Source organism: Hippoglossus hippoglossus, chromosome 23 (genome assembly GCF_009819705.1).
Source record: "Hippoglossus hippoglossus isolate fHipHip1 chromosome 23, fHipHip1.pri, whole genome shotgun sequence".
Taxonomy (NCBI): Eukaryota; Metazoa; Chordata; class Actinopteri; order Pleuronectiformes; family Pleuronectidae; genus Hippoglossus; species Hippoglossus hippoglossus.
The window spans coordinates 16931276-16956122 of NC_047173.1; the positions used below are offsets into that span (position 1 = coordinate 16931276).

The window sequence follows — 24847 nt, forward strand, 5'->3', positions numbered from 1 at the left end:
ACCAATTTCATAGAACTGCACCACATACCAGACTGAATAAAAGAACAACAACAGGAAAGACGTTTTACTGTTTCGTTTAATGATTCACAATAATTCATCTTTACATATATTAAGATTAGAACATATTTATATATTTATATATAATGTGGACATTTCAAAAGTCAGAAAGTCGACCAGGCTGTTAGCAAAACAGCAACTGCCACGTGAACGCTGATCTGTTCACCAAACATATGCACTGATTGTAAAAGTCCTTGTTCTGTGCAGATGTGTAGACTCTTAGAAACATTTCCTCATAATGTAGTTATTAACTGTATATATATATATATGCACCATTAGATACTTCAAAAAGTCTGTAGAGGAGCTACAGGGAACCGGAGTCTGTAAACAAAATTCACAAAAACTATTCACACAGAGTTTTTCTGTGTGAAAATAAACTTCAAAAGTAACTGTAGGGGAACTACAGAGGCCGGAGTCTGGGTTAAACATCGTAAACGTACACACTGACACACACAGACGCACACACGCACACGCACACGCACACACACACACACACACGCACACACATTCATGCTTTTGCAGCGACAACAGTTAAATAACACACTTGGAAAATGTCAAACGTCTGAAACAGCCAAGTTGTCGACACAGAGCTCGACAGGAACAAAAACACATCAGTAAACCAGGATGTATTTCTAGACTCTGTGGGTTTAGTGCTTGTGATTCGTACAATACGATTTGCTCGCCCGATCCTGAAGAGCAGATTGAGAAGAACTCCCTCTGAAAAGTAAGAGTCAAACCCACGAGCCCATTCCACAGTCTGTGGTTTGGTGTGGGAGGTTCGTCCACAGAGTAAAAATATCCTCCAGCAGCTCAGCTCCACATCTTCCACGAAGGTCTGCTCCTTTTCACGTTATTGTCGTTAGTCCACCACAACAACACAGAACTCTGTGACTTCGACGAATCCTCTCGAGAAAAGTGCTGTCAACTTTCTTCTTGCCCGAAAAACCCAGACAGAAAAAAAACCTCCCACCAGCTGAATAAAATGCCCAAAGTCGGTAAACAAACCAGTAAAAACAGAAAAGTGTAAATAAAGTCTTCACAGCCTGTGAATGAAAAATCATTTCAAGTTGCTGTCGGAGGAAAGTGTTGATTAAAAGATTTAAAAAAAACTAAATGTTCACAATCAGATTATTTGTCAGAGACGGGAGAGGAAGTATCGTCCGTTGCTTCTCTTCACTTTGACCCAAACTAAAGTGCAGACGTATGTGATGTCTTTGATCAGAGGCCGAACAAATCACCTACAGAGGGTCGATTGCACAGATGCTGCACGGAAACGTGTTCATGTCGGAACTGGTTGAGCAGGTTCATCGTGAGATGCAGCTCCTCGGTCAAAGTATGTCTCTCTGCAAACAAACCAACCACACCTCAAACTCAAGTCACACATGGAGAAACTTAAAGGAAACCACCTCCACCCGCAGGTTCAGGCTCCGCAGGTGGAGACTGAACAATAACCGAGTTCATCAAGATTTTCTTTTTACATCAGCCCCAGTTTCCTCAACGCCTCCTTGCGCGATTCGTCCGAAGTTCCCCGTCCAGCAAACTGCACGGTGATTCCCTGGGGACGGAACAAGGAGCTGGGTCTTCGCTTGTGCTCGGGGATGGCGGCTGCTGCTTTCTGTTGAGCGGCAGGGCCGTGGTAGGACTGCGGGGGGGGCCTCGGGGCCGGGGGGGGGCCTCGGGGCCGGGGCCGGCGCTGGATGTTTGAAACTCCTTGCTGGGGGTTCTGAGGGGCGATTTGACCCCGAGGAAGGGTTGATGGTTCGGCTCTTTCCTCCGTAGCTGTTGGGCTCAATGGGCAGCAGCTCTAATCTGGGAGGCAATGATTGACTCTTGTTGATGTGGGAGCTGAGGATGTCGGGAAGGTTGTTCCTGGTCGCGGCCGTAGGAGCAGGGCTCATGACTTTGGTCTTTCCTCCGTAGGTGTTGAACTCGCTGGGGTTAGCCAGTGCAGGTGGGTGGCTTTTGGGATCAGGGATAGGTGGAGAGGATACAGGTTCACCTTTGGAAACAGAAGGGTTGACCACGATGGATTTCCCTCCATAGCTGTTGGAGGTGACCTCAGGTGGGGGGGGGAAAGATGCTTTATTTTCTAAAGGAGATGGAGAGAAACTGCGACGTGTGATGGCCGGAGGGGAGGGGCTCGGCTGGGAATGTCTTTCTTCCAGGCTCGTGATGGAAGGCGTTCGCAGAATCTCCGTTCTTCTGTCAGTGTAACTGCGGCTCTGAGGTGGTGTTGTAGCGTTGGCGGTGGTTCCTGGTGTTGAGGAAACACTGGCACCTGGGCGAGTGTCCAGTGGGGCGCTGTTAGGAAGCTCCGACGTGCCCCCAGACATGGCCCGGTTCCTGTTGAGGCCCAGCTTGGACAGAGCCTCCATCCTGGATATGCCTGGTGTAGGATCCCTGAAGGAAATGCTGCGGGTCGGAGTGTTTCGAGCCTGCTGCTCCGCGGCCGGCTCAGGATCTTCCTGTAGCAAAGGATGTGACGTTCCCGTGAGGTTTGCAAGCATCTGGGCCCGTCTCTCATGAATGTTCACGTTAGCCAGAGACTGGTTCTGGTGCTCCTTGTTGCCGAGGATCACGCTGATGTTAGCTGGGAACCGGGACGGCCTAGCAGAGGTAGGAGGACCCTGTTTCCCTGGTTGATCTGAGTTGGGACTCGGTGGATGGTCGGAGTCAGAGCTGCGATGGCGAAGGAGGTTGGAGTTTCCACGCGCCTGGTTCCCTGCCATCTGCTGCGCGATAAGGACAGGAGTGGGGATACAGCCCGGAGGGTGGTAGGAGGGGTCTGTCGACCCATAGCTGCCACTCGGTAGGGGGGGGTTGTACTCTGAAGGCAAACTCTCCATCTGATCGCGCCAGGGCTTTATCTCGAAGTGGCTTTCAGTGTGTGCCACAATGCTCTGGAAATCTGGGAGGAACAAAAGGTAAAGTGAGAATCTTCAGCTTCAACTGTAACTTTGACTCTTTCTGTGATTTTTAATAACCTGCGTGTAGTTGATATCGAACTGAAAACCTACTGAATCAAATATACAATATGTTGTGTATTGGGGTTGTTGTGTTTTGGTTCCTAACAGCAGTACGCTACCTGGACTGGTGGGGTTGAAGACCGGCTCTCTCGTCCGCACCAGGTCTGGTCCCGGGCGGACGAGGTCTATAATGTCCTGGTTGGGACTGAGAGGTCCGGTCATGACTGAAGGAACAGTGACCCCCGGGTAAGGATTTGAGCGGCCCCTTGGCGTGGGCCTCCGGTAATCTTCCGTGAGGCTCTCCTCCAATGAGACGATGGTGTCGTCGAAGAACTGGATGCACTCCTGCACCTCCTGGCTCAGAGCGGTATCCTCCTGTCAGGGACACAGAGCGAGGAGCGATCATGAGCTATGAGATATGTTCACGTCTTCACCTTCCTCTTCATCACCTGACAAACCGTCCACCGTGACTTTCTCATGCAGTCGTCATGTGAACACAGATCTGTTTGTTCCTTCATCTCAATCCTCCAAACTCCTTTCCCACACTATATTTACCCCCCCCCCCCCCCCCCCCCCCCCTCCTGTGCTCCACAGTTACCTGTCCTGCTTCACACTGCTGCCACTGACTAACAACACAATGAGTCGTATCCAGTAACAACACAACGTCACCGCTGACTATCTTCACTTCGTGCTCTTGTTTTCCTTGCAGCCCTGATCCAGTTCACATATACCAAACCACGTGAACCCAGGTGACCTCGTGTAACAACGTGTACTGCACGTAACAATAAGATGGAGCAGAACCGTGAAGATTTCATTGTTAATTTATGTTCAGTAGAAATCTGATCTAATATTTAGTTGATCTTTTCAAAATAAAAGATCAGTCATGACCGAGGGCAGAACCAGCATCTTCTGAAGGTTTTGTTTTCACCGCTGTTCGTTTGTTCGCTGAGAAGCAAGATAACGAAGAAAGTACTGAACTGATTCTCATGAAACTTGTGACAACGATGCTTCATGGGTCAAGAAAGAACTTTTTAGGATTCGATCAGGGAAGTTTTCATCACTTCAACATTGTGAGAGGCTGCGTTATGACATTTTCCAGAATAATTTATGAATATTGGTTTAAGACATCAGGCACATTTAGGGAACTGAAGTCTGTGAGTGTGAGATCAGGATGAACATTAAATCTGGATCTGTTCTAGGACTCAGAACAGCGGCTGGATGAGTCTGTGTCATTAAAGTGTAAATAATTAAACTGCTCAGTTCATCAGTAACTGAACTCAAATGATCTTCTATCGTTACCTTGTTGTTAAATTAAGATTTAAAACTAATAACTGAACGACTGTTAATGGAACTCAACATATTTCATTTGTTCATTAACATCACTGGTCTCAACCTCAGCAGATATTTGAACTTTACCTTCTTCTATTTTTAAACGTGACGTCTTTCAAATGAACAACCGAGTGTGAAACGGTGTTTTGATCCCGGCTCATGTTTGTAGTGACGCAGCCACCAGAGCGAGGGAAGCTGCTTATTAAAGCGTTTTCAAGGTGACGACCTTCAGCTCGTGGTTGTTGCTCCGAGTCTTGTTTTGCTTTACGGACACAAAGACACCTGCAGCAACACCCAACTGAAACCAACACCAGAGGAACACCTGCTGTGCCGGTTTCTGCCGGAGTGGACGGTGCTTGTCGTCACCGAGCAGCTCAGGAGCTAGAAAACTGCAGCTGGACCGGTTCAGCCGTGTTGTGTGTTGCTTGTGAATTGTCGTGCTCGAGGCGGTCGGAGGTATTAAGTTGTCGAGCAGGTGTAATAATGAACGTTGTCAGGCTGGTGCGTTGTGTAAACACCACACTGAGCCGGTTTGAATCATCATCAGTGTGTCTATGGAAACATCAGATCGTCCTGGGAGCCGTGTCCCGGTGACGCTGCAGGTTAACATCATCATATCTACTCTTTTGTTCTAGTTGATAAATATCTATGAGACACATTTAGGAGAGTGAGTATTTTTCAGATACTCACACCAGGTCTGGAGTTTCTTCCAGCTCTGCCATTGACCTCGTAGTGGAACTGGGGGTTTGCCTGCTGAGGGACGTTCATGGTGCGAGGGTCAGAGGTCAGCTCATGGAGGGTCCGCTGTTCGTGGGCGACAGTGGAACAAAACCCGAATCACATCTGGTCTCGCTCTGAAGAATCATCGAATCCGTGAGTCTGGAAAATGAACCGGAGGAAAGAGGAGAAGAGGTGGAGAAGAGGTCATTCAAGGTCAAACTGTAAGAGGAAGGAATATGTGACTTTATAATGAGCAGAAGTTAATGGAACTGAAGGAAAAAACTAAAGGGTTATTATTAAAATGAGGAAAGAAGAAAAAACAAGGTTACGATTATTAAAAAGTTCGATTCGTTTTATGGATTTTTATCTATTCTTTGTTTTTTACAGGAAGTTTTATTGAGGAAAACATCTCAGCTGCTTCACAACTCAAACATTTGAAACATGCTGATGATCCGGAGCTCTGCTTTCATCTTCCTTTGATCCAGTGTTTCTTTATGTAAAATCTAATCGTGATGTCAAAAGTACAATATTTCTCTCATAAAGTCAGTGGAATATAAAGTTTAGGGTAAATGTAGTAAAAGTTAACGATGCAGCATCTCGTCACAGAGTCGCACCTGAAGGACGAGTTACTCTGGAACAGGTCGAGCTGTGAAACCAGCTCCTCGAGCTCAGAGCGTCGAGAACTGTCTCAACATTCCTCTTCGATTCTCAACCCAGTGTTTCTTACAGATCTGTACGGATTTATTTGGTTTGTACTTATTTCTACTTTTATATTTTTGCAATAATCCATAAAATAATACGTATAGCAGAACAGACAGAATGATATTTATTGTAAATGTTTGACACCCATTTAAATATGTTGTATATATGCAGTGTATTTAATAATATGCATTATTCATTACATACTATTAAATACTTACACAATACAATACAGTATATTTGCAGTGTACTTAAGAAAACACCTAATATTTCTACTTTGTATGTAATTCAAAAAATATTGCTTTACATATTTAGCAAAAATTGCAATGTATGTATATTTTCAATATATATCTTTGTCAATGAAAGTTCACCCCAGTGACATAAACATGTCAGAGCTGTAAGAAAGATCTTTAGACAGTTTGTAGAAGCATCTGCAGGATTATAGCAGAAGAATAATTTCATATTTTCATTCAGGACTCACCGACAGCTCCTCTCATCCGTCGCCTGAGCAGAGACACGTCATCAGTCTGTTCCTCCAGGGAAAAGAAGTTAATCTGTGACTCGCTTGTAAAAAGTTAAGTCCTGTGGTTTTCCTCCTCTCGCGCTGAACTCTGGTGCGTAAAGACACCGACAGCACGTTATGAACCAGCTTTAACCCAGAGACAGACTCCACCCCCCCGTGCGTGTGCGTGCGTGTGCGTGCGTGTGAGAGAGAGAGAGAGAGAGAGGTTTCGTTTAAGTGTGTGAACAAGTGTTCATATGTTGGGAGGTGATCATAGTGACAGTGGAAAGTTTTCTCTCTCTCTCTCTCTCCCCCCCACTCCCTCCTCAGTTCTTTCCAGGAAACTTCTCTGGAGATTATGCAGAAATGCATTAGAATTTATTACCTGTTAAATAAAAGTGTTTCCCATTCGAGAGCAGACACAGTTTTTGTGACAGCCCATAAACCTTATTACTGTGAAATGTTATATTTATATTGTACTTCCACTCCTTGAGAAAGTACTTTATAAAGGAGGGAAGAGGGGAGAACGACTCTATATGAGTTTATTACACATGTATGATCTGGATGAAGGTGAGAAATTATTTTTGTTTTGTTTGCTAATCGCTTTGAAAATAATAATCTGGACAAAAGAACAAACCCTTAAGATAAACCGATAAATAAATCTATACATTTTACAAACAAGAACTTCAGAGAATGTTCTGAAATCATTATGAATCTATAACTTAATACTTTATTATGAGTTTTTAAAAAAGAATTAAAGGACTTCACACACACTGATTTGTTTGTAATGGGCGCCCCCTGCTGGCTGCAGCCTGGTAGCTTATTCCCTCTTTGACATGAGTAAAGAAACGTGTTATTTCCCAGAGTTTTAATAAATGAGTCAAATCTAGACACTGGACTGTTTTTAATATTTTAACCTTATTTTATTACTATTATTCAGTGCTCGTATTCTGTTGTTTTTTAATGTATTTATTTATTTAGCACCAAATCATACAGACAGACTGAGGCCAGAATTATAATGTTTTATTATTTCATCACATGTTTTTCTTACTGGGTTTTATTTCCATATATTTTTCTACCACCCGTATTATTAATTTGTCTGAATTATTTTATCCTCATGTATGAAATGTGCAACATAAATAAAGTGTATTATTATTATTATAGCTGTTGTTTAGATAAAAATACACACATACCACCAGGTTTTGTATTGTGTACTTTAAGAAACTGCAAATATTAGTTTACTTATAATACTTATTAATACACAATACATCATTTTTATTCCAGGTTTCTGGTTAAATTTTTCTCTGTGCAGTAACACCCAAAGAGGTGAAGCTCCGGTTTCCGGATGGTCCGTGAACGCAGCTCCGTCAGTCGGACCTGCGTCACCAGCTCCGCTCCGTCTTCTTGTTTGTTGTTTATTTATTTATTTGTTTGTGTTTATTTATCGGTTCCGGTTCCGCTGCTGCTGCTCGGAGCTCCGGTGAGTGCACATCTACCGACCCGGTACCGTCGGTGCTGCTGCTGCTGCTGCTCTTCTTCCTCAGAGCAGTCACTGCAACTTGCTAATGATGCTAGCTAGCTTAGCCGCGTTCAAATGCACCGTGTTGTGTGTCCATTATCGGACACTGACCCATCTGTTTCCGTCGCTCCCTGGTCCGGCCTGCAGCTGCACGCTCAGCCCGCCGGTGCTGGATCACACCTCGGGTAATCGCAGCCACATTTACCCGGGATCCACCTCCTGTTTTCGGTCATATTCATGATCGTGGCTCGCTGCGGCCGGGCTCCGTGAGCTGGCCGATAATGGAATCAGGGCTGTCGTCGCTAACCTCGGGTCGCGACTCGCTGATAAATATCTATCTCGTTTATTGTGAAGAAAATAATAATAATAATACATGTTGTTTGTTTGTTTTGTTTATATTTGTTTGTTTGTTTACTCCTGTGAACGTCACGTGACTGCCGCAGCTAGCACAGATGCTAAAGTGTCCTCTGAATGCAGCGGGTGATGTTGCTAAGCTAACGTTAGCCCCGACATCTAAACGCCCGGCAGCCGGACACCCGAAGCGGAGCCGCGGCCGAGAGACGCCGCGGACATGCGTCTGTCATGCGGCCGCTGTCACTCAACACCCCGCGTGTCTCTTCACCGCCGGAGCCTCCTCACGCCCCCTAATGCCCGGGAGCTGTTAGCATCTGTAGCTGCACACATGCTAACACAGTGCTAACCCCAGCTAGCTGTCACCTGCCACCTGAAAACAGGTGCAACAACCAGAGATACTGCGTTTCATTAGAAACCTGAAGCACCCGAGCTGTACTCGAGTGTTTCAGATACATTACTGAGTACTAATACTGCGTTACATGTCCGAGGAAATACTGCAGGGGGGGGGGGGGACCTGAAACATCAAAGCAGAAGGTCAAAGGAGAATCTCATCTCATCCTGATCGGGAAAATAATCATAGTGAAGAAAATCCTGAGTTCCATCGTATTTAACTTTAGCTCCATCTCAACCAGCTATAACAGGAAAATATATTGTTAATTATTAATGCATGAGCAATAATTATTGATGATATTTGATAGTAAACACACTTTAACTGCAGTGACAGTTTCCCTAATGACACGTTTTCCCTTTGAAATGCAGGACTTTCAACTTGTAATCTGTGTTTTTTTTGTCCTTGTATGAAGTTAAATCACATGATCACAGTGATAGAACTCAGGTTTGTCTCCAGACGATGATGTAAACAGCTCCAGCAGCTGTGAGTTCACTGAGCCGTTAGAGTTGACGTCATGTGTCGTCAGTAGAAACTCACTTAGGGTTTTGTTGCATGTGCTGCAGTTTTTGGTGCAAAGCTCAGTCTCAGGTTTCACCACAATAAACTTTCAGTGTGTTTTTAAAAAGCTCTGAAGTCATCGTCATCTTCCAAAAGACAAAAGACGATGAGGATTAAAAACAAAAGTAATGGAAAACAAAGTGCAGTTTATTAGATCTGCTCCTCACCACGTAAACACTGTGATCACTGATCACTGTAACCAATAATTACCTGAGGGCTGTAACTAATGATTATTTTAATGATTAAAAGGTTATTGTCTTAAACAACTGGGTTAGTTTTTAAATATCTAAACATATAATGAGAATGAGAAACGCATGTGGAAGTTTCCAAAAGCCAGAGAGACGTCTTCAGATGTGACGGTTTGTCTAAAATAGGTTTGTAATATCAGCTGGTTTTCAGTTTTTCTTTCTTCCACCACAAAAGAGGCATAGAAGATCAAAGTAGTGATTATTTCAGTGGTTTCTATTTCCCAGAAGTTCAGAGCGATGAATCAGATCAGGATTTCACGGTCGTGTGTTGGATCCTCAGGGAACACCGTCGGCTTCCATTTATTAGTCACGATTCTTAAATCATGAGTCGGGCTGTCTGTAATGTGCAGTTTATTGCTGATAAATGTAAATTATTGCTCTCAGTTTTGTTTATCTGCATTTTAGAAAAGATCCATGATGATCACAGTGGAAACAACTGATTCAATATGTGAGTTTTATCATTTATGTGATTGTTTCTCTCTGACTTTAGTTGATTCCACGTTGTTCAGTTTAATATCCGTTCATCTCGTTGTTTGAGTCGCTGTCGGACGATGTCGGGCGGCGTGTGACGGCTGTGAACACGCAGGGTTAGGTTTTACCAGAAGGAACTGGATCCATACCCAGCATCCCCCAGCGTGTCGGGTTACCACGGGCTCTCGGGGACTGGTCTCCATGGAGACGGTCAGAGGGGTTGGTTGGTTTGAGGCGGGTGGGGTTTCACCTGGGTTTGACTGACCGGTGCGATGCAGTGTGACGATGTGCACGTGCAGAAGTCTGGGACAACCTGTTCAGTGACTGCATGCTAACAGCTTTTACTACATTAGCAAATTGAATTAAGTTCGACAAATGCATTTTTTAAGCAGTTTGCTGTCTCAGATTGTCCTTGAATGCACCAGTTCAGCTGCTTCTTCACAACAACAACAACAAACCTTCAAGCTAAAGGACAGGACGAGAGTCAATTAGTTAATCAATTAGTGGACGGACACAAAGTCAACAAACATTTTGGAAATCAATTAATATCGTCAGCAAAAAAATGTTGGTTCCAGCTTCTCACTGAGGAAGATTTGATGGATTTTTCCTTGTTTTGTGTGAAACTGAATATCGTGTTGTGTTAAAGTTGCTCCAACTAACTGTTTTCATTATCATGACATTTTTAAATTAGTGTTTAGTCCATAAAATATTGAAAAATGTATTTTCCAGTTCCTCAGTCAGATATAGTCCAGTGATATTTTCATTTTATTGGTTGTAAAGCTTCTAAATGCGCGTGAAGAAGTTTTGTGACACTTATTAACAGAAGGAGGTCAAACTGTGACGTAATGATACTGATATTAAAAACAGTCACAGACCTCGTTCCTCCTGTAAATAATGATGACGTAAAGTTTCGGACTCAAACAAGCTTCATTTGTCTTCAACAGCAAGTCGCTGAATGTTTACTCGGTGCAGGACACTCCCACTTTACACACACAGACACACACACACACACACACCTAGTAACACAGTGTGCTGACAGGTTGGACCTGTGTGATGTTCATCATCCTGTTCAGCTGACGTAGACAAAACAAAAGGAATGTGAACTCAGACGGACGGAAGCAGAGAATCGCACACGGATTATTTTAAGAACAGATGATGATGATGATGATGACGATGATGATGAGGACTAACTCTGGTATGAAAACAGACCTGATGCTTTGTTCTCTGAGGAGTTGTCCGTCCCGTTTGACCCAGAAACTAAAGTCCGGTTTATAAACGGATCATAAAGCGTCCGGAGGTGGTAAAAGAGGAGGCAGGTGTTGAGTCTCCATTCTTACACGAGCACAGATTTTATTGTCAAGATCAAGTTAACTTTTATTGTCTTTTGTCCTCGTACGAAGTTAACAGCCAAGAAAAAAGTCCAGAGTTCAGTGCAGGTCTGAGAACAGCTGACGTGAGCTAACGGCTAATAGAGAAAGTCACTGGGTCGTTGTTGTTTACAGCGTCGATGGAGCTGAGTGTGTTTCTTTGTCTGGTTCAGTTGAAATGAAACCTGCTGTGTTTTCATGCTTTGTACAGTTCATGTGTGGTTGTGTGTAATGTTGTGTTAGTGCAGTTCTCCACAGAGAGAAACTTCATCTGTGGTCTGAAACCAAACGGATCAGCCACAGGATTTAATTTTATTTATGTGGGACTGAGAACATTAATCAATCTTGACGGTTACATCATTACAGTGCGAGGTCGAGCTCAACAGACTAAACGTGACAAATGATGAAAAACATAATTTTATTACTATTATATGAACATTACAACATGCATGTAAACCCCAAATTTTAAATATAAACATGTAAATGGTCAGTGGGCAGTCATCTTGAAATGGTCTTTTAAAATCCATCCCTGTGAGACGATAATAAAACTTCTCTTTCTCTTTCTTTCAGGTTAAGAACGAGGTTTGAATTGTTTTGCTGAGTCTCTGGTAAATCGTCCTGGTTTTCACTTGGCGTTCGTCTGATGAACGTCTGACTGAAGCAAAGCCTCCATCGATCCTCCAGCCGCTCCGTCTGCAGCTGCACCATGGTACATTAACCACACACACACACACACACACACACACACACACACACACACACACACACACACACACACACACACACACACACACAGAATCGATGGTTTTGTTCTGAACGTGTCTGTCTCACGTGTGTGTGTCTGCAGAGTGTATGATGACTGAGAGCAGCTGCTATGGCCTGCAGCAGCCGTCAGAGCAATGCAGAAACTCTGGAGGGGTTCCACGAGGTGAACTTGGCCTCGCCCACCACACCTGATCTTCAGGTAGGTCAGAGGTCAACGTCTTCACTTTGCAGCATTTGTCTCAGATCTGTCAGGGACGTAAAGAAAGACAGACGACGAGACTCCACGTCCGAAGAACAGAACGAATTAAAATGACAGAAACCATCAGTGTACTTTGACTTTTCGGTCCATGTCCCATCGGCTAACATGGAGGAGGAGGGGCTTATGTCTCTGAATTGAATTCCCTGTCACACACTTGAAGTTGTACCAGAAGTTTGGTTTGTTTGTCTCCCTGGTAACCGTCACTGACGTTATTGTTCCTGCGTCCTTCAGAACCAAGCGGAGCAGCAGCGCCCCCCTGCTCGGCACAGCGCCCCGCCCACCTCCCTGTACCGCACCCACTCTCTAGGAGCGGCCCCTCCTGGCCGCCCCGCCTCCCTGCGAGCTGACCAGCTCCCCACGCAGCCGGTTTACTCCACGCCACGGCACAGCCACAATGGAAGGTGAGAAAAACAAGGTTTTGAGGCTTAATTAAAACTGTAAAGTTAAAGAGAAAAAAGATCTTTTCATGTGTAAACACAGCGGCCAATCGGCTGTGATCCATAACTGACCACTGTTGTTTCCATGGTGACGATGCACAGTGTGCCAGGCCTGGACCCGGAGTCCGCCGAGGGCAACTTCCTGTCCGGAGAGGAAGGGGAGGAGTGCAACGCGCTGAGCGACAGCCTGTCACGGCTGAGAAGTCCGTCACTGATGGAGGTCAGAGAGAAAGGATACGAGAGGCTGAAGGAGGAGCTCGCCAAGGCCCAGAGGGTAAACACACACACACACACACACACACACACACACACACACACACACACACACACACACACACACACACACACACACACACACACACACACACACACACACACACACACACACACACACACACACACTCTTTAACAGGAATTAAACTTATTAAATGTGAGTGTGTGCGGTTGTTCTCTGTGTGTGTGTGTTGACATCATGGCATTTTTCATGTTTCATTTAATATATTTGTTTAGAAGTTATTTTTGTTTATATTTATTTTGTTTCAAGGCTCTTTTCTTCATTTGTTTGTTTTGTCGTTGCCATGATATGATTTGACTTTCATGTGTTTATTTGGCCATTGTTTTTCTGTTGTTTTTGTGTGTGTGTGTGTCTGTGTGTGTGTGTGGAAGGAGCTGCTGTTGAAGGATGAGGAGTGTGAGAGGTTGATTAAAGTCAGAGACCAGCTCGGCCAGGAGCTGGAGGAGCTCACCGCCAGTCTCTTCCAGGTCGGTCCATCTCTCCTCCGTCTGTCCGTCTCCTCTGCTTCCTGCTTCCTGTTTCCCTTCCTCCTGAGGCAGCGGCCAGACAGACACTGGACAGGAAAAAAATTCAGTTCCAGAAATATAAAATGGAGACGTGACAGCTCCTGAAAAGTGTTGGGAAGCGAAACATCCACGTAAACGTTTCATCAGCGGTTTTTAGACACGAAAGCTGGAAACAGCAGCAGGTTGTCGGGTCCGAACTCGTTCACACCAACAGGAACATGTGGGGAACATCCAGGCGAGTAGAGCAGCAGGAGGCTCCTCTTCTTCATCCTGAGATATTTGTGTTCGTCCAGTTTCACGTCCGTCACGTGTTAGAAACCTCATCAACACGCTATTAGATTCATTAGGTGGAAAAAGGCGGCGAACATCTTTTTGTGTTTGACTTCGTGTCGCTGTGTGAATCTGTCCGGTCGAGCTTCAGAACTTGTTCCTCTTCTCATTCCTCCTCCTTGTTTTCCTCATAGAAGGTGTTGGGACTTTACCTGTGTGTGTTCCTGTAGCTTGTGTTCATGCAGTTCCTTTAAATACGCACTGAGCTTGTCTAGATTGAAAAACAAATATATTGTGTGTTTTTATGCAGGAGGCTCACAAGATGGTCCGAGAAGCCAACGTGAAACAGGCGCATGCTGAAAAACAGCTGAAAGAAGCTCTGGGAAAGGTGACGACACTGAACACACACACACACACACACACACACACACACACACACACACACACACACACACACACACACACACACACACACACTGAGACTGCTCCTCGAGTCTGTGCTCATGTTAAAATTTACAGTCTCAGTAGTGAATTACTCCTTTTACACGTCTCTTTCCTCCTCCTCCTCAGATCGACGTGCTCCAGGCGGAGGTCCAGGCCCTGAAGACGTTGGTGCTCTCCTCCCCGACCTCCCCCGTGGGCGAACTCCCCTCTGGTGTGAAGATCGGCTTCAGGAAGGGTCACAGCAGGAACAAGAGCACCTCCTCTGCCATCCTGGGGACGCAGCCCGACCCGTCGGCCACGCAGCCCATCGTACGCGAGTGTAGAGAGGTAGGGGGGGGTCACACGGGGGAACGTTAAATGTTACATCTTTTGTAGAAACCCTGTGTGACTGTAATCCGTGTTGTTGCAGGTGGACATTCAGCTGTTCGGCGAGTTCAAGGTGTGGAGGGAGGAGCCGACGCTCGACCGCAGCTGCTGCTTCCTGGAGCGAGTTTACCGTGAGGACATCTTCCCGTGTCTGACCTTCAGCAAGAGCGAGGTACGACGAGAGGGTTTCACTGTCGGAGCAGCTGATTCACCGTGTGGCTTGGGCGAAGTGATGTTACCTGTCATGTCTGCTGCTGCCCTCCACTGTCATTTAATGTCCGTGTCCGTCCTCTCCTGTGTTTTAACATCCTCTTCATCCTCTTCGTCTTCTCCTCTTCCCTCAGCTGGGTTCGGCCATCTTAGAATCTGTGGAGCAGAACACGCTCAGTGTGGAGCCGGTCGGTTTCCAGCCGCTGCCTGTGGTCAAAGCCTCGGCGGTGGAGTGTGGAGGACCAAAGTGAGAACACACACACATACAGACACACACACATACAGACACACACACACACCCTATCACTCCTCTTCATCAAGCTTTCACTCCTTCATCATCATCTCTTCATCTTCCCTCGATTTCCTCCTCTAGTGGTCGCAGGGCCGAGCTCGTCACGTAAGTCTTCACTCTCTCACTCACTCTCATCAGCATTTTGTTTTAACCTCTCTCGACCCCCCCCCCCCCCCCCCCCTGCTCTTCCAAACAAAACTTCCACCTCCTGGCAACTCGTCATAATCTTCCCTCCTCCCTCCCTCCCTCCCCCCCTCCTTCCTTCGGTCCAGGTTCTTCAGAAAGACCCTGATGAGACGTTTAGCCGTCTTCCCTCCCTCCCTCCTTCCTTCCTCTGCTCCCTCCCTCCCTCCCTCCCTGCCTCCTCCAGTCTTTATTAGTCGTGTACAGTTTGTTTTTATTGGTGAAGGTAAATTTTCCTCCTGTTCACACAAATGGAAAAACTTTCTCAAAAAGAAACTTTCTGTGTCTCTGGTAGAAAATGTGCCCTGAGTGGTCAGACCAAAACCTGCAAGCACAGAATCAAGTTTGGAGACTCGTCCAACTATTACTACGTCTCTCCCTACTGTAGATACAGAGTGAGTACACACACACACACAGACACACACACACACATATTTATAGATACAATATGTGAAGTTTTCTGTTAACTGGGCGTTTGTACAGTGAAACTGATTCCATCACATGTTGTCTGATGTTGGTTCAAGCTGCTGATTGTTGTGTTGTTGTGTTTTTGTGTTTGTCAGATCACAGCAGTTTGTAACTTCTTCACCTACATTCGCTACATCCACCAAGGCCTCGTCAAACAGCAGGACGGTGAGAGAGACACACACACACACACACACACACACACACACACACACACACACACACACACACACACACACACACAGCTTGTTCCCTTGTTCCTTTATAACAAGTGTTGAGGTGTAGAACGGCGGAAAACTTTCTTCAGCAGTTATTTTTAAGCACTTTTTTTACCATCATGTGACCATCATGTGGCCGTCATGTGGCCGTCATGTGACCGTCATGTGACCGTCATGTGACCTGGCTGTGTGTTGGTTTCCCAGCTGAGCAGATGTTCTGGGAGGTGATGCAGCTCCGCAGGGAAATGTCCTTGGCCAAGCTCGGCTACTACAAAGATCAGCTGTGATGGAAGCCCCGCCCTCCCTGAAGCCCCGCCCCCCGACCACCACCTGATTCTGGCTTTCCCGCTCTCATCTGACCATTTCAGGAAACTTCCTCTTCCTCTTCCTCCTCCTCCTCCTCCTCCTCCTCCTCCCCCCCCCCTGTGTGAGTGTGAATAACTGTGGTTGTTTTCAAGCATCACAAAAAACATTCCTCATCTGGAGGTTTGATTCCAAAACGTCTCGTCTCCTTCATGTAAACCTGAAACACTCCGTTATACAAAGAAACTGATTCATGTCGACGTTTAAAAACCGTCACGAGCTTCAACATTTGCTTTTTTCTCACTCTGCTCAGAAATGAAATATTAAAATTCAGCCAGTAAATGAGAAACACGGCTGCAATAAATCTTTTTACATTCCTCAGTTAAAAGAACAGCGTCCGATTAACGAGAGCATAATCTGCACAATCTGATTCAAGTTGTAATTTTACAAGAAAATATAGAATTTTAAGAGATAAACTAGTTATGTCTTTGTTGTGTATATATATATATATATATATATATATATATATATAAATAAATATATATATATATATACATATATATAAAACCTGCAATGTTCTCAAATATTTCTCCTATAACATAATTTCATTCAAACATTTTTAATCAGTTTAACAGAATAAAAAATCTGTTTAGAAAATTGACTTTTCTCAAAATTTCTGTCTTCTTATTTGTCCTAAAAAACTTTGACTTAAGTTTCCAATCAATTATCAAATTTATACTTTTTCTCAAAATTACTTTTTTCCTTGTAATATTACAACTTATTTGATTTTCATTCTTCATAAAACAACTTCATCTGTACAACTTCTTCACACCTGAGTTTTTCTAAGTGGCTCCGTTGTTCCTTTAAAGTTTCAAAGCTAAAACACTGAAAACACTAAAGACAAAATGACCAAGTTTTAAAAGACGACCAAACAATCATTATTTAATAAATTAAAGTCTGTATAAGCTTTATTTTAGTTTACGTGGGATTTTATTTTTTTTCCACAGTTGAAGGATGTACAGTTGCAAAGATAATCAGAAGATCACAACAAACATGAGTTTAAAAATATCAACATCACATTTTTATGATTTTCTTCAGTTTGATTCGTTGTTTCAGGATCGTTGGGTTAAAGGACAAAAACCAAACTGTTAAGACACATTGTGACGTCTCCAGACTCGGACCTTTGTGTTTAATGGATCGTGTAGATAGTACGTGTGTGTGTGTGCGTGTGTGTGTGTGTGTGTTAGTACGACTGTGAACTTTCTACATGTTGATTTGAACCTGACTCCACGGCTCCTCCTCCCAGTCAATGTCACTCTCCCAGTTTGGTTTAGTGCCTTTTCTCTCAGACACTCTGAAATAAAAACGGTGATACCTCTGGAAACCTGCAGGTGTCCGTGTCGTCTGTTCCCCCCCCCCCCCACCAGGTCAAAGGTCGAGTGTAGAACAGTCGGGGGAGATTTGAATGGGTCACAGTTACACTTTATATTTAAGTATTTCACAGCCATGGAGGGATTGTGGAAGTATTTTAAATAAATAGATCGAGCGGCCGACAGCGTCCATATCGACATCGCCCTCCAGGAATGTTGTCGTCGTGACGGTTTGTGTCCGACGTCATGATCACTGCACCCACAGCCCCCACGCCATCCCGGGCAGGATGAGGGCGACGATCACGGAGGAGAAGAGGTTGACTGCGTTGTTGTCTAAGATCGGTTTCCCGCAAATCCGCTGGGTCGTGACCGACTCGTAACTCACGACCTTCCCGATGCTCGAGTCGAAGCCTGAAGACACGAAGAAGAAGAAGAAACAGTCAGAAATGATTGTAAAGATTTACGAATTACTGTTCTTTGGCATTTTGGTGATTTGTTGGTGTCCTGACATATTAGTAAATCATCAGAAACGTTGTGTATCTAAGTCAGTCGTTCAGTTTTCTTTCAGTTACCAGGTCTGAGGGTTTATTTCCTCCTGGTGTCTGAATGTCTGATCAGTGATTGAGTGTATTTCTATCACGTTGAGCTCTAATGGGCCCAGTGTCTTTCTTTAGATAAACCACTGGTGTTTCTTTGACAGTAAGGCGTCGAAACACGTGATAAAACGTCCAAGTACAGTAGGACATCATATATTCTGCCATTTTCTAATATTAATTGTATAAACAACACATGTAAGTGGTCTCCACGTTGGTCCTACCCGAGTACTGCAGGTGAGCTCCCAGGAACGAGTCCAGCATGGAGCCCAACAGCCCGGCCACGCCTCCGTACACTATGATTGGCCACTGGGGGTCCGACAGGTGCAGGTTGCTGACCGTCAGCAGCTGTGTCACAAAGTAAGCCACGCCCACAGCGAGGCCACCGAGGAAGCTGGCGACGAGTCCGACGGGCGTGACTCCTCCGTTAGTTCCTGGAAGTTAACAGAGAAACAGGAAGGACTTTATTAACTGATGCATCAGAACGACGTGTATGAACAGTCCTCAGACTCATTCCTGCGTCTTCTTTAAGTGAATCCTATCACACAGACAAACAGCTGGTGTGTGTGTGTGTGTGTGTGTGTGTTCTGTAGCTTCAGGTCGCAGACGGTTTTAATCTGCTGTGTAATGTGCCAACATGTGAACACAGACTGGTTCTCACTGTGAGCAGAGACCACCACCAGGGCTGAGCCCGCGGAGCGAGCTGAACTCGGTCTGCCTTCACCTTCACAGCTGGTTACCCACGGCAACAATAACCACAGTGTACAGTCAGTCTGTGGGCGACCATCGCTGGAAAGAGTCTGACTCCTCGGCCTCGGGACGATGTTACATGAATGATGATGATAACCACGACTGTGAGGCTGAAGCTGTGCACATCTCATGACAACGTCCTAGTAAAGGAACTAGAGGAAGCAGAGTTCACTCACCTGCCGGGACTTCCTTCCAGGTGGTTATGAGTCTGGGCGGTGATTTGCTGAGGACGGGCCCCACCTCCGACGCCCAGGTGTCCCCGGTGCTGCACGCGAGCGCGCCCACGAGCGAGAGGCACATCCACGAGGCCGAGTACTGTTTCCCGAAGTCGATGGCGATCTCACCCGGACCCACCTGAAACACAAACGCCATTTTTAAAGAGTTAGGGTCAAACCAAGAGGAAATAAACACGACTTTATGTAAATCTAACAGAGACTATTTTACTATGAGATGCTTTGGAATCACCTCGATCATGTAGAGCAGAGCCAGCTCCGTGGGGACTCCTCCGTTACAGAAGACCTGAACCCAGTTCCTCGCGCCCCCTAACAAACACAAAACGTTAATTCATTGAAATGAACCTTTTAAAAACAGCGTACGCCCTCGTGCTTCGTACCTTCTTTGTACTCTGCGTCTATTTTCTTCTTCTGTGCTCCTCCCCAGCGAGTCAGTTTGGAGGAGGTGATGAAAAACGCCAGCAGAGACGAGAAGAAGCTGTAGTTCGCCATCGTCAACACAAAACCCACCAGGAGAGCTGAGGAGACACGCGTCAGTTAGAGTCACACACACACGGGCTCAAACACAGGTTGTGTGTTCATTGTGATGAAGGAACCTGTGCACAACAGCTGAGCTCGATGGGAACATGAAACGCACAACAGCTCAATTCAAGGTTTTCACTGTTTTCTCTCATCGAGCATCAAAAAGTCTCCGACCGCTGTGATGGCCGACATGACGTCTTCTTTTGAAACCAACGTCTTGAGGATTTGAATTAGTCTTTTGCTTTTAATTCAAATGATTTGCTTTCTTTATCTCAGATTCTGATTTCTGCCCAACACAATGGCATCTTTCAGCATTTTAACAAACCTTCTGTTCCCACACTTCTTTTGATGACTGCCCGATGCTGCGTGGACACGAGCATCAGATAAAGAGTTTAGTGAGAAACAGTCGACTTCAAACACGACTTCCAGGACGGAAACACAACAGTTACTTTATTGAGACTCACAAATTACTGCTTCTATTTTCTAAAAACTTAATGTTGCATGTTAACGTTTGTCACACAACTTTATAAAAGACTAAATGAAACAATTTATTCTTTGTGCGTCTGCCCTGGATTTCATGTGAGTTACTTTTTATTTGTCCTTAGTATTTAAAGATGGACGACATGAGACGCCTGATCGTCCCAGAGACTGAGACGTGTCACGTGTGGACGAACCAATAAAAAGTCTGAGTTCCCCCTGAACAACGTTTCACTTCAGAGATTTGGATTTTCCCAGAATCATCGTGAGGGTGAAAGAGCACAAGTGGGATTAGTAAGTGATGAATTCCCAGAAGAGCCTGGAGGCCGATGACGGGTTTGTTTGAGACGAGGATCACAGCTGCTTGATTCAAGTAAATCCCATTCAATATCATCTCTGCCCAGTAAACGAGACCTGAGGCCTGTTTTGTGGGGGGGGGGGGGGGAGTTTTCACGTGAAACAAAACTGGGTCGGATCAAAACAACTAATTACCGACCAATCAGATCCCTGCAAAAATAACAGAGTCGTCATTCTAAAGCTATTTTCAGGACAGATTTCCCAGAGCTGGTGTTTCTAATGTGCAGCAGCAGCAGCAGGTTGTCGGGTCCGACTCGTTCACAACAACAGGAACCATGTGGGGAACGTCCCGGCGAGGGGCGGAGCCTGTAGAGCAGCAGGAGGCGGGGACAAATGACACGAGGAATAATAAATGTCATCACGCGTTCAGAAGAGTTGTCGCCTCATTAGTTTCATTTCAACGTGTTCATCGACTGTTTGTCTTCAGCCTGATTTTAAGAACAAGACGATTTCCAGTGTTTTTCTTCTATTGTTGAGTTGATATTTGACTTTATTGATCTGAATTGAGCTGCTGGTGTCAGCGTTTCCTCTCATGTGACATTAAAGACTTTTTTGTTTTTGTAGTTAACAGCAAAGTGAGAATAAAACCAGTAGTTTTAAAAAAGACAAGCGTGAGCTGGACGACGAGAAGCTGCAGGGTCGAGAGAGAATTCTCTACAAACAACTCCTGTCACGAGACGGGGACGTGATGCTCACTCACCTCCCAGCGCTCCTGAGTGATCCAGGCTGCGTCTCTTCAGCGCCCTCACCGTCACCACGAGGGGAACCAAGATGGAGAACAACCAGCGCCACGGTGACACAGGCTGCAGTGTCCCTGTTGACACACGCAAACACACACGGTGGTTTTACACATTTTGTGAACGAGAGGATGAATTGACAGTGGCACAAAAACCTCTTTCTGTGGGAGACGCAAACATTCAAAGCTCAGTCGTTTGAATTATTGGAATTTCTGCCTCACAGATTAACGCTGTCGGCGACCGGCTCACATCCGTGTCCGTCCAGACTCGGATGATATGTTGTACAAGACTTGTTGCTCGAGTTGTGGCTCAAAACATGTTTTGTTCTCGTCAAACGAATCAGAACGTAACGTCTCAGACTGCGGCCGTCGCTCGTGGGCCAGCCGCGGAGCAATCAGCTTCCTGTGAGGGAGGAGCTACAGGCCGGTGGGACGACGGTGACGGTAGCATCAGTGTCAAGTATAATTAAAAGAGAAGAAAAGACACAGAAGGATTCATCGATGGACGAGGATTCAGCAGCGATAGACGGTTTCATCCAATCAGCTGCTAAAAACGTCTCTAAAGCTCGTGTCCTTTTCCAAACTGTTTCATACGAAGCCTTCAAACACGGTTAGAAGATAAAAAAGAATCTGTTAAGCAGGAACATTAACGTCTTGGACTTTTTCAAACTTCATTGAGCTCTTCTGTTCTAACATGATTGTGTAGATAAAGTCTGAAGGGACCAGATGAGGGAACATGACTTTACAGAATAATTACAGAAGAACAGAATCGAAACACTTCTTTCTTTAGTTTGTCTGTATTAGAATCTTGTTTTTAAGTTTCTGTTTCCTTACACAAGATAAAAAATAAGTGCAGTCTGATATCTGACTGCTTGATCAACGTCTGGCTGAATGATGTATTGAGGTCACACACACAGAAAACACTGTCACCACATTCAGCAGTGAAAATCGTGTTGGTCGAGCTTCCAACAATCGTGCGTTCACTGTTGAGCGAAACGAAAACCGAGCGTGAAGAGGGAGGAATTTAGGGCCGAATTCAGAGAAGAGCACATGATTCACGTTTCTTTTTAGAGGACATCCTCCAGGAGAATCTGCCAAGAGGAGGAGAGCAGCTGCAGACATCTTAAGCTCCTTGATATTAGGATAAAGCAGAAAAGGCCTGAGAGGGGGTTTCCCACACGGGCGGCTCACCATAGTAGCTGCTGATGGTGAGGGAGGTGAACCAGAAGAAGAGGGACAGAGCCAGAGTGGCGCACAGCACGATCATATCAGTCATCATCTTGATGTACTCCTTCATCAACACGTCGTTCTCAGAGGTCATGGTGGCGACAGCGGCGTGGAGCTGCGAGGGGGCGGAACAACAGGAGGAGTTTACAATAAAGAGAAACACTCATTTCTGTACTGTTAGTGTTACAGGTCATGAAAACATGTCAGTGCCACGACGGCAGGAGGTGAAATCAGCCGGTAAACAGTCGATTCCATCACAACGTCCCAACGTCTCAACGTCCCAACGTCCCAACGTCCCAACGTCACAACGTCCCAACGTCCCAACGTCTCAACGTCCCAACGTCCCAACGTCCCAACGTCCCAACGTCACAACGTCACAACGTCCCAACGTCCCAACGTCACAACGTCACAACGTCCCAACGTCACAACGTCCCAACGTCCCAACGTCACAACGTCACAACGTCACAACGTCCCAACGTCACAACGTCCCAACGTCCCAACGTCTCAACGTCTCAACGTCTCAACGTCACAACGTCCCAACGTCCCAACGTCTCAACGTCTCAACTCAAAAACCAGCGTTAGAGAAACAAGAGGAGAGTTCTGACACATCTGCTCTTCGATCTACATATCGATGCTAAGCAGGTAAAATGTCGGCAGGCTAACATTTACTAATTTGCACGAATTTGAAGTTCTAATAAGGCAGCTGAAGCCGAAAGAACTTGGCCCCTGGTCGCAGTATAGCCCCGCCTCCTCCACGTTAACAGATGGGACACGGTGACATATTTTAGCTTCGTTTTTGTACAAACAAGGACAAGTTGAGACTGATCCCAGTGAGTTTGAGCCAGACTGGCTGGTTTGACTGTTTCTGAGGCTGCTGACTGGGATCCACACAGACACACACACACACACACACACACACACACACACACACACACACACACACACACACACACACACACACACACACACACACACACACACACACTACTAAGAACAGAGCCATGTTGTATAGAACATATATTTGGAGGTTTTCTGAGTTGAGCAGATTTGTCAGGAGCAGCTGAAATGTGCGGAATGTCCCTCGGGGCCACCGTACAGGTGACTGAGTGACAGGTGACTGAGTGACAGGTGACTGAGTGACAGGTGGATAAGGTTCGGAGTTAAAGTCAAATTAAATCAGTTTAATCAACATGGAGTCGAGTTGTTTTGATGTTAGTTACTCACCGGAAACCTCCATGACGAGTCCCTTTAACCCGCTAACTACAACCTGGACTAAGTTTAGCTCGGGTACACGTGAAGCGGACTAAAGGACCAGACTTCTCCCGGGTCGCTTCAGCTGCTGAGACTAAATTTAATTCGAGTAGAAGAAAAGATAAAAATCTGCTGAAGCTCCGCTGTCAACACCGGAGGGGGGGGCAGGCCGGAAGTATTTAGTTAACGGACCGACTTCCGGTAAGAGAGCGAGCACTGCTCTTAAAGAGACAGTGTCGAGTTTTAATAACAGCTGAGGGAAGTAATCAAGTACTTTTACTCAGTTACTGTACCACGTGTACTTGATTCTATACTTACACAACAAACTTTATTCAACTCTTTAAAACTCTCCTTTCCTTCCCTTCTTCCTCTCCTCTCCTCTTCTCCTCCCATCCTCCTCTCCTTTCCTCTCCTCCCATCCTCTCCCCCTCTCCTTCCCTTCTTCCTCTCCTCTCCTCTCCTCTTCTCCTCCCATCCTCCTCTCCTCTCCTCTCCTCTCCTCTCCTCCCATCCTCTCCCCCTCTCCTTCCCTTCTTCCTCTCCTCTCCTCTCCTCTTCTCCTCCCATCCCCCTCTCCTTTCCTCTCCTCCCATCCTCTCCCCCTCTCCTTCCCTTCTTCCTCTCCTCTCCTCTCCTCTCCTCTCCTCTCCTCTCCTCTCCTCCCATCCTCTCCCCCTCTCCTTTCCTTCTTCCTCTCCTCTCCTCTCCTCTCCTCTCCTCTCATAAGAACTATCATTATTGTATTAGTTGTATTATTCTAGTATTTGCAGAGGAATCTTGCTAAATGTGTAAATCAGATTGTGAAAAGTTTCACTTTGATTTGCACAATGTTCACAAGGAGACGTCTTCAGACGCTTTACCACCAAGGGTCCGAATCCCATTACGTAGAAAACCACCAGATGGAGAACTGTTATATTTTGCTTATAAAATGTCTGTGATGTCTAATCAGTGGAAGAAAAACCTGCCAATCAATTTTCTGTCGCTTGAAAAATCAATAAATTGCCTGTTATGAATAAAAAAGCAGCAGAACATTGAAAGAAAACATGTGAACATTAATTCCTTTCACATCCATCATTCCTTTATTTCCATCTCCCTGCGGTGCCCAGATTTATTCTCTTTTAATTTTCAGCTATTTAA

The 24847-nt window shown here is 45.5% G+C and overlaps 3 protein-coding genes across 9 annotated transcripts; 1 reads left to right on the forward strand and 2 right to left on the reverse strand.

Moving 5' to 3' along the window:
- Positions 1–1212: 1212 nt before the first annotated feature.
- Positions 1213–6405, reverse strand: LOC117757026 (proline and serine-rich protein 2). Its single transcript, XM_034577747.1, has 5 exons — positions 6253–6405; positions 5045–5231; positions 3143–3397; positions 1716–2965; positions 1213–1675 (listed from the first exon to the last, which is right to left on the reverse strand). The coding sequence occupies exons 2-5, from the start codon at positions 5118–5120 to the stop codon at positions 1532–1534; spliced, it is 1725 nt and encodes a 574-aa protein (XP_034433638.1). The 5' UTR covers positions 5121–5231; positions 6253–6405; the 3' UTR covers positions 1213–1531.
- Positions 6406–7611: 1206 nt separating this feature from the next.
- rab3ip (RAB3A interacting protein (rabin3)) lies at positions 7612–16211 on the forward strand. 6 transcript variants are annotated; one of them, XM_034577767.1, is made up of 14 exons: positions 7612–7757; positions 11758–11890; positions 12029–12145; positions 12437–12606; positions 12745–12916; positions 13309–13404; positions 14024–14101; positions 14284–14484; positions 14567–14695; positions 14868–14980; positions 15107–15130; positions 15504–15603; positions 15772–15841; positions 16096–16211. In XM_034577767.1, exons 3-14 carry the CDS (start codon positions 12056–12058, stop codon positions 16176–16178), a joined length of 1326 nt encoding a protein of 441 aa, XP_034433658.1. In that variant the 5' UTR covers positions 7612–7757; positions 11758–11890; positions 12029–12055; the 3' UTR covers positions 16179–16211. The 6 variants fall into 6 exon arrangements, with proteins under 6 accessions (XP_034433658.1, XP_034433661.1, XP_034433662.1 ...); XM_034577769.1 differs by having other exon boundaries at positions 7613–7753; positions 11752–11890; XM_034577768.1 differs by lacking the exon at positions 7612–7757 and adding an exon at positions 7882–7977 and having other exon boundaries at positions 11752–11890.
- On the reverse strand, positions 10818–23892 carry tmem19 (transmembrane protein 19). Of its 2 annotated transcripts, XR_004613022.1 has the most exons (9): positions 23684–23892; positions 22424–22574; positions 21197–21310; positions 19521–19658; positions 19373–19449; positions 19084–19261; positions 18382–18591; positions 17619–17975; positions 10818–10830 (listed from the first exon to the last, which is right to left on the reverse strand). XR_004613022.1 is itself a non-coding variant. In XM_034577780.1 (8 exons), exons 2-8 carry the CDS (start codon positions 22551–22553, stop codon positions 17815–17817), a joined length of 1008 nt encoding a protein of 335 aa, XP_034433671.1. In that variant the 5' UTR covers positions 22554–22574; positions 23684–23892; the 3' UTR covers positions 17136–17814. The 2 variants fall into 2 exon arrangements, 1 of the variants encoding a protein (XP_034433671.1); XM_034577780.1 differs by lacking the exon at positions 10818–10830 and having other exon boundaries at positions 17136–17975.
- Between the last annotated feature and the right edge of the window lie 955 nt (positions 23893–24847).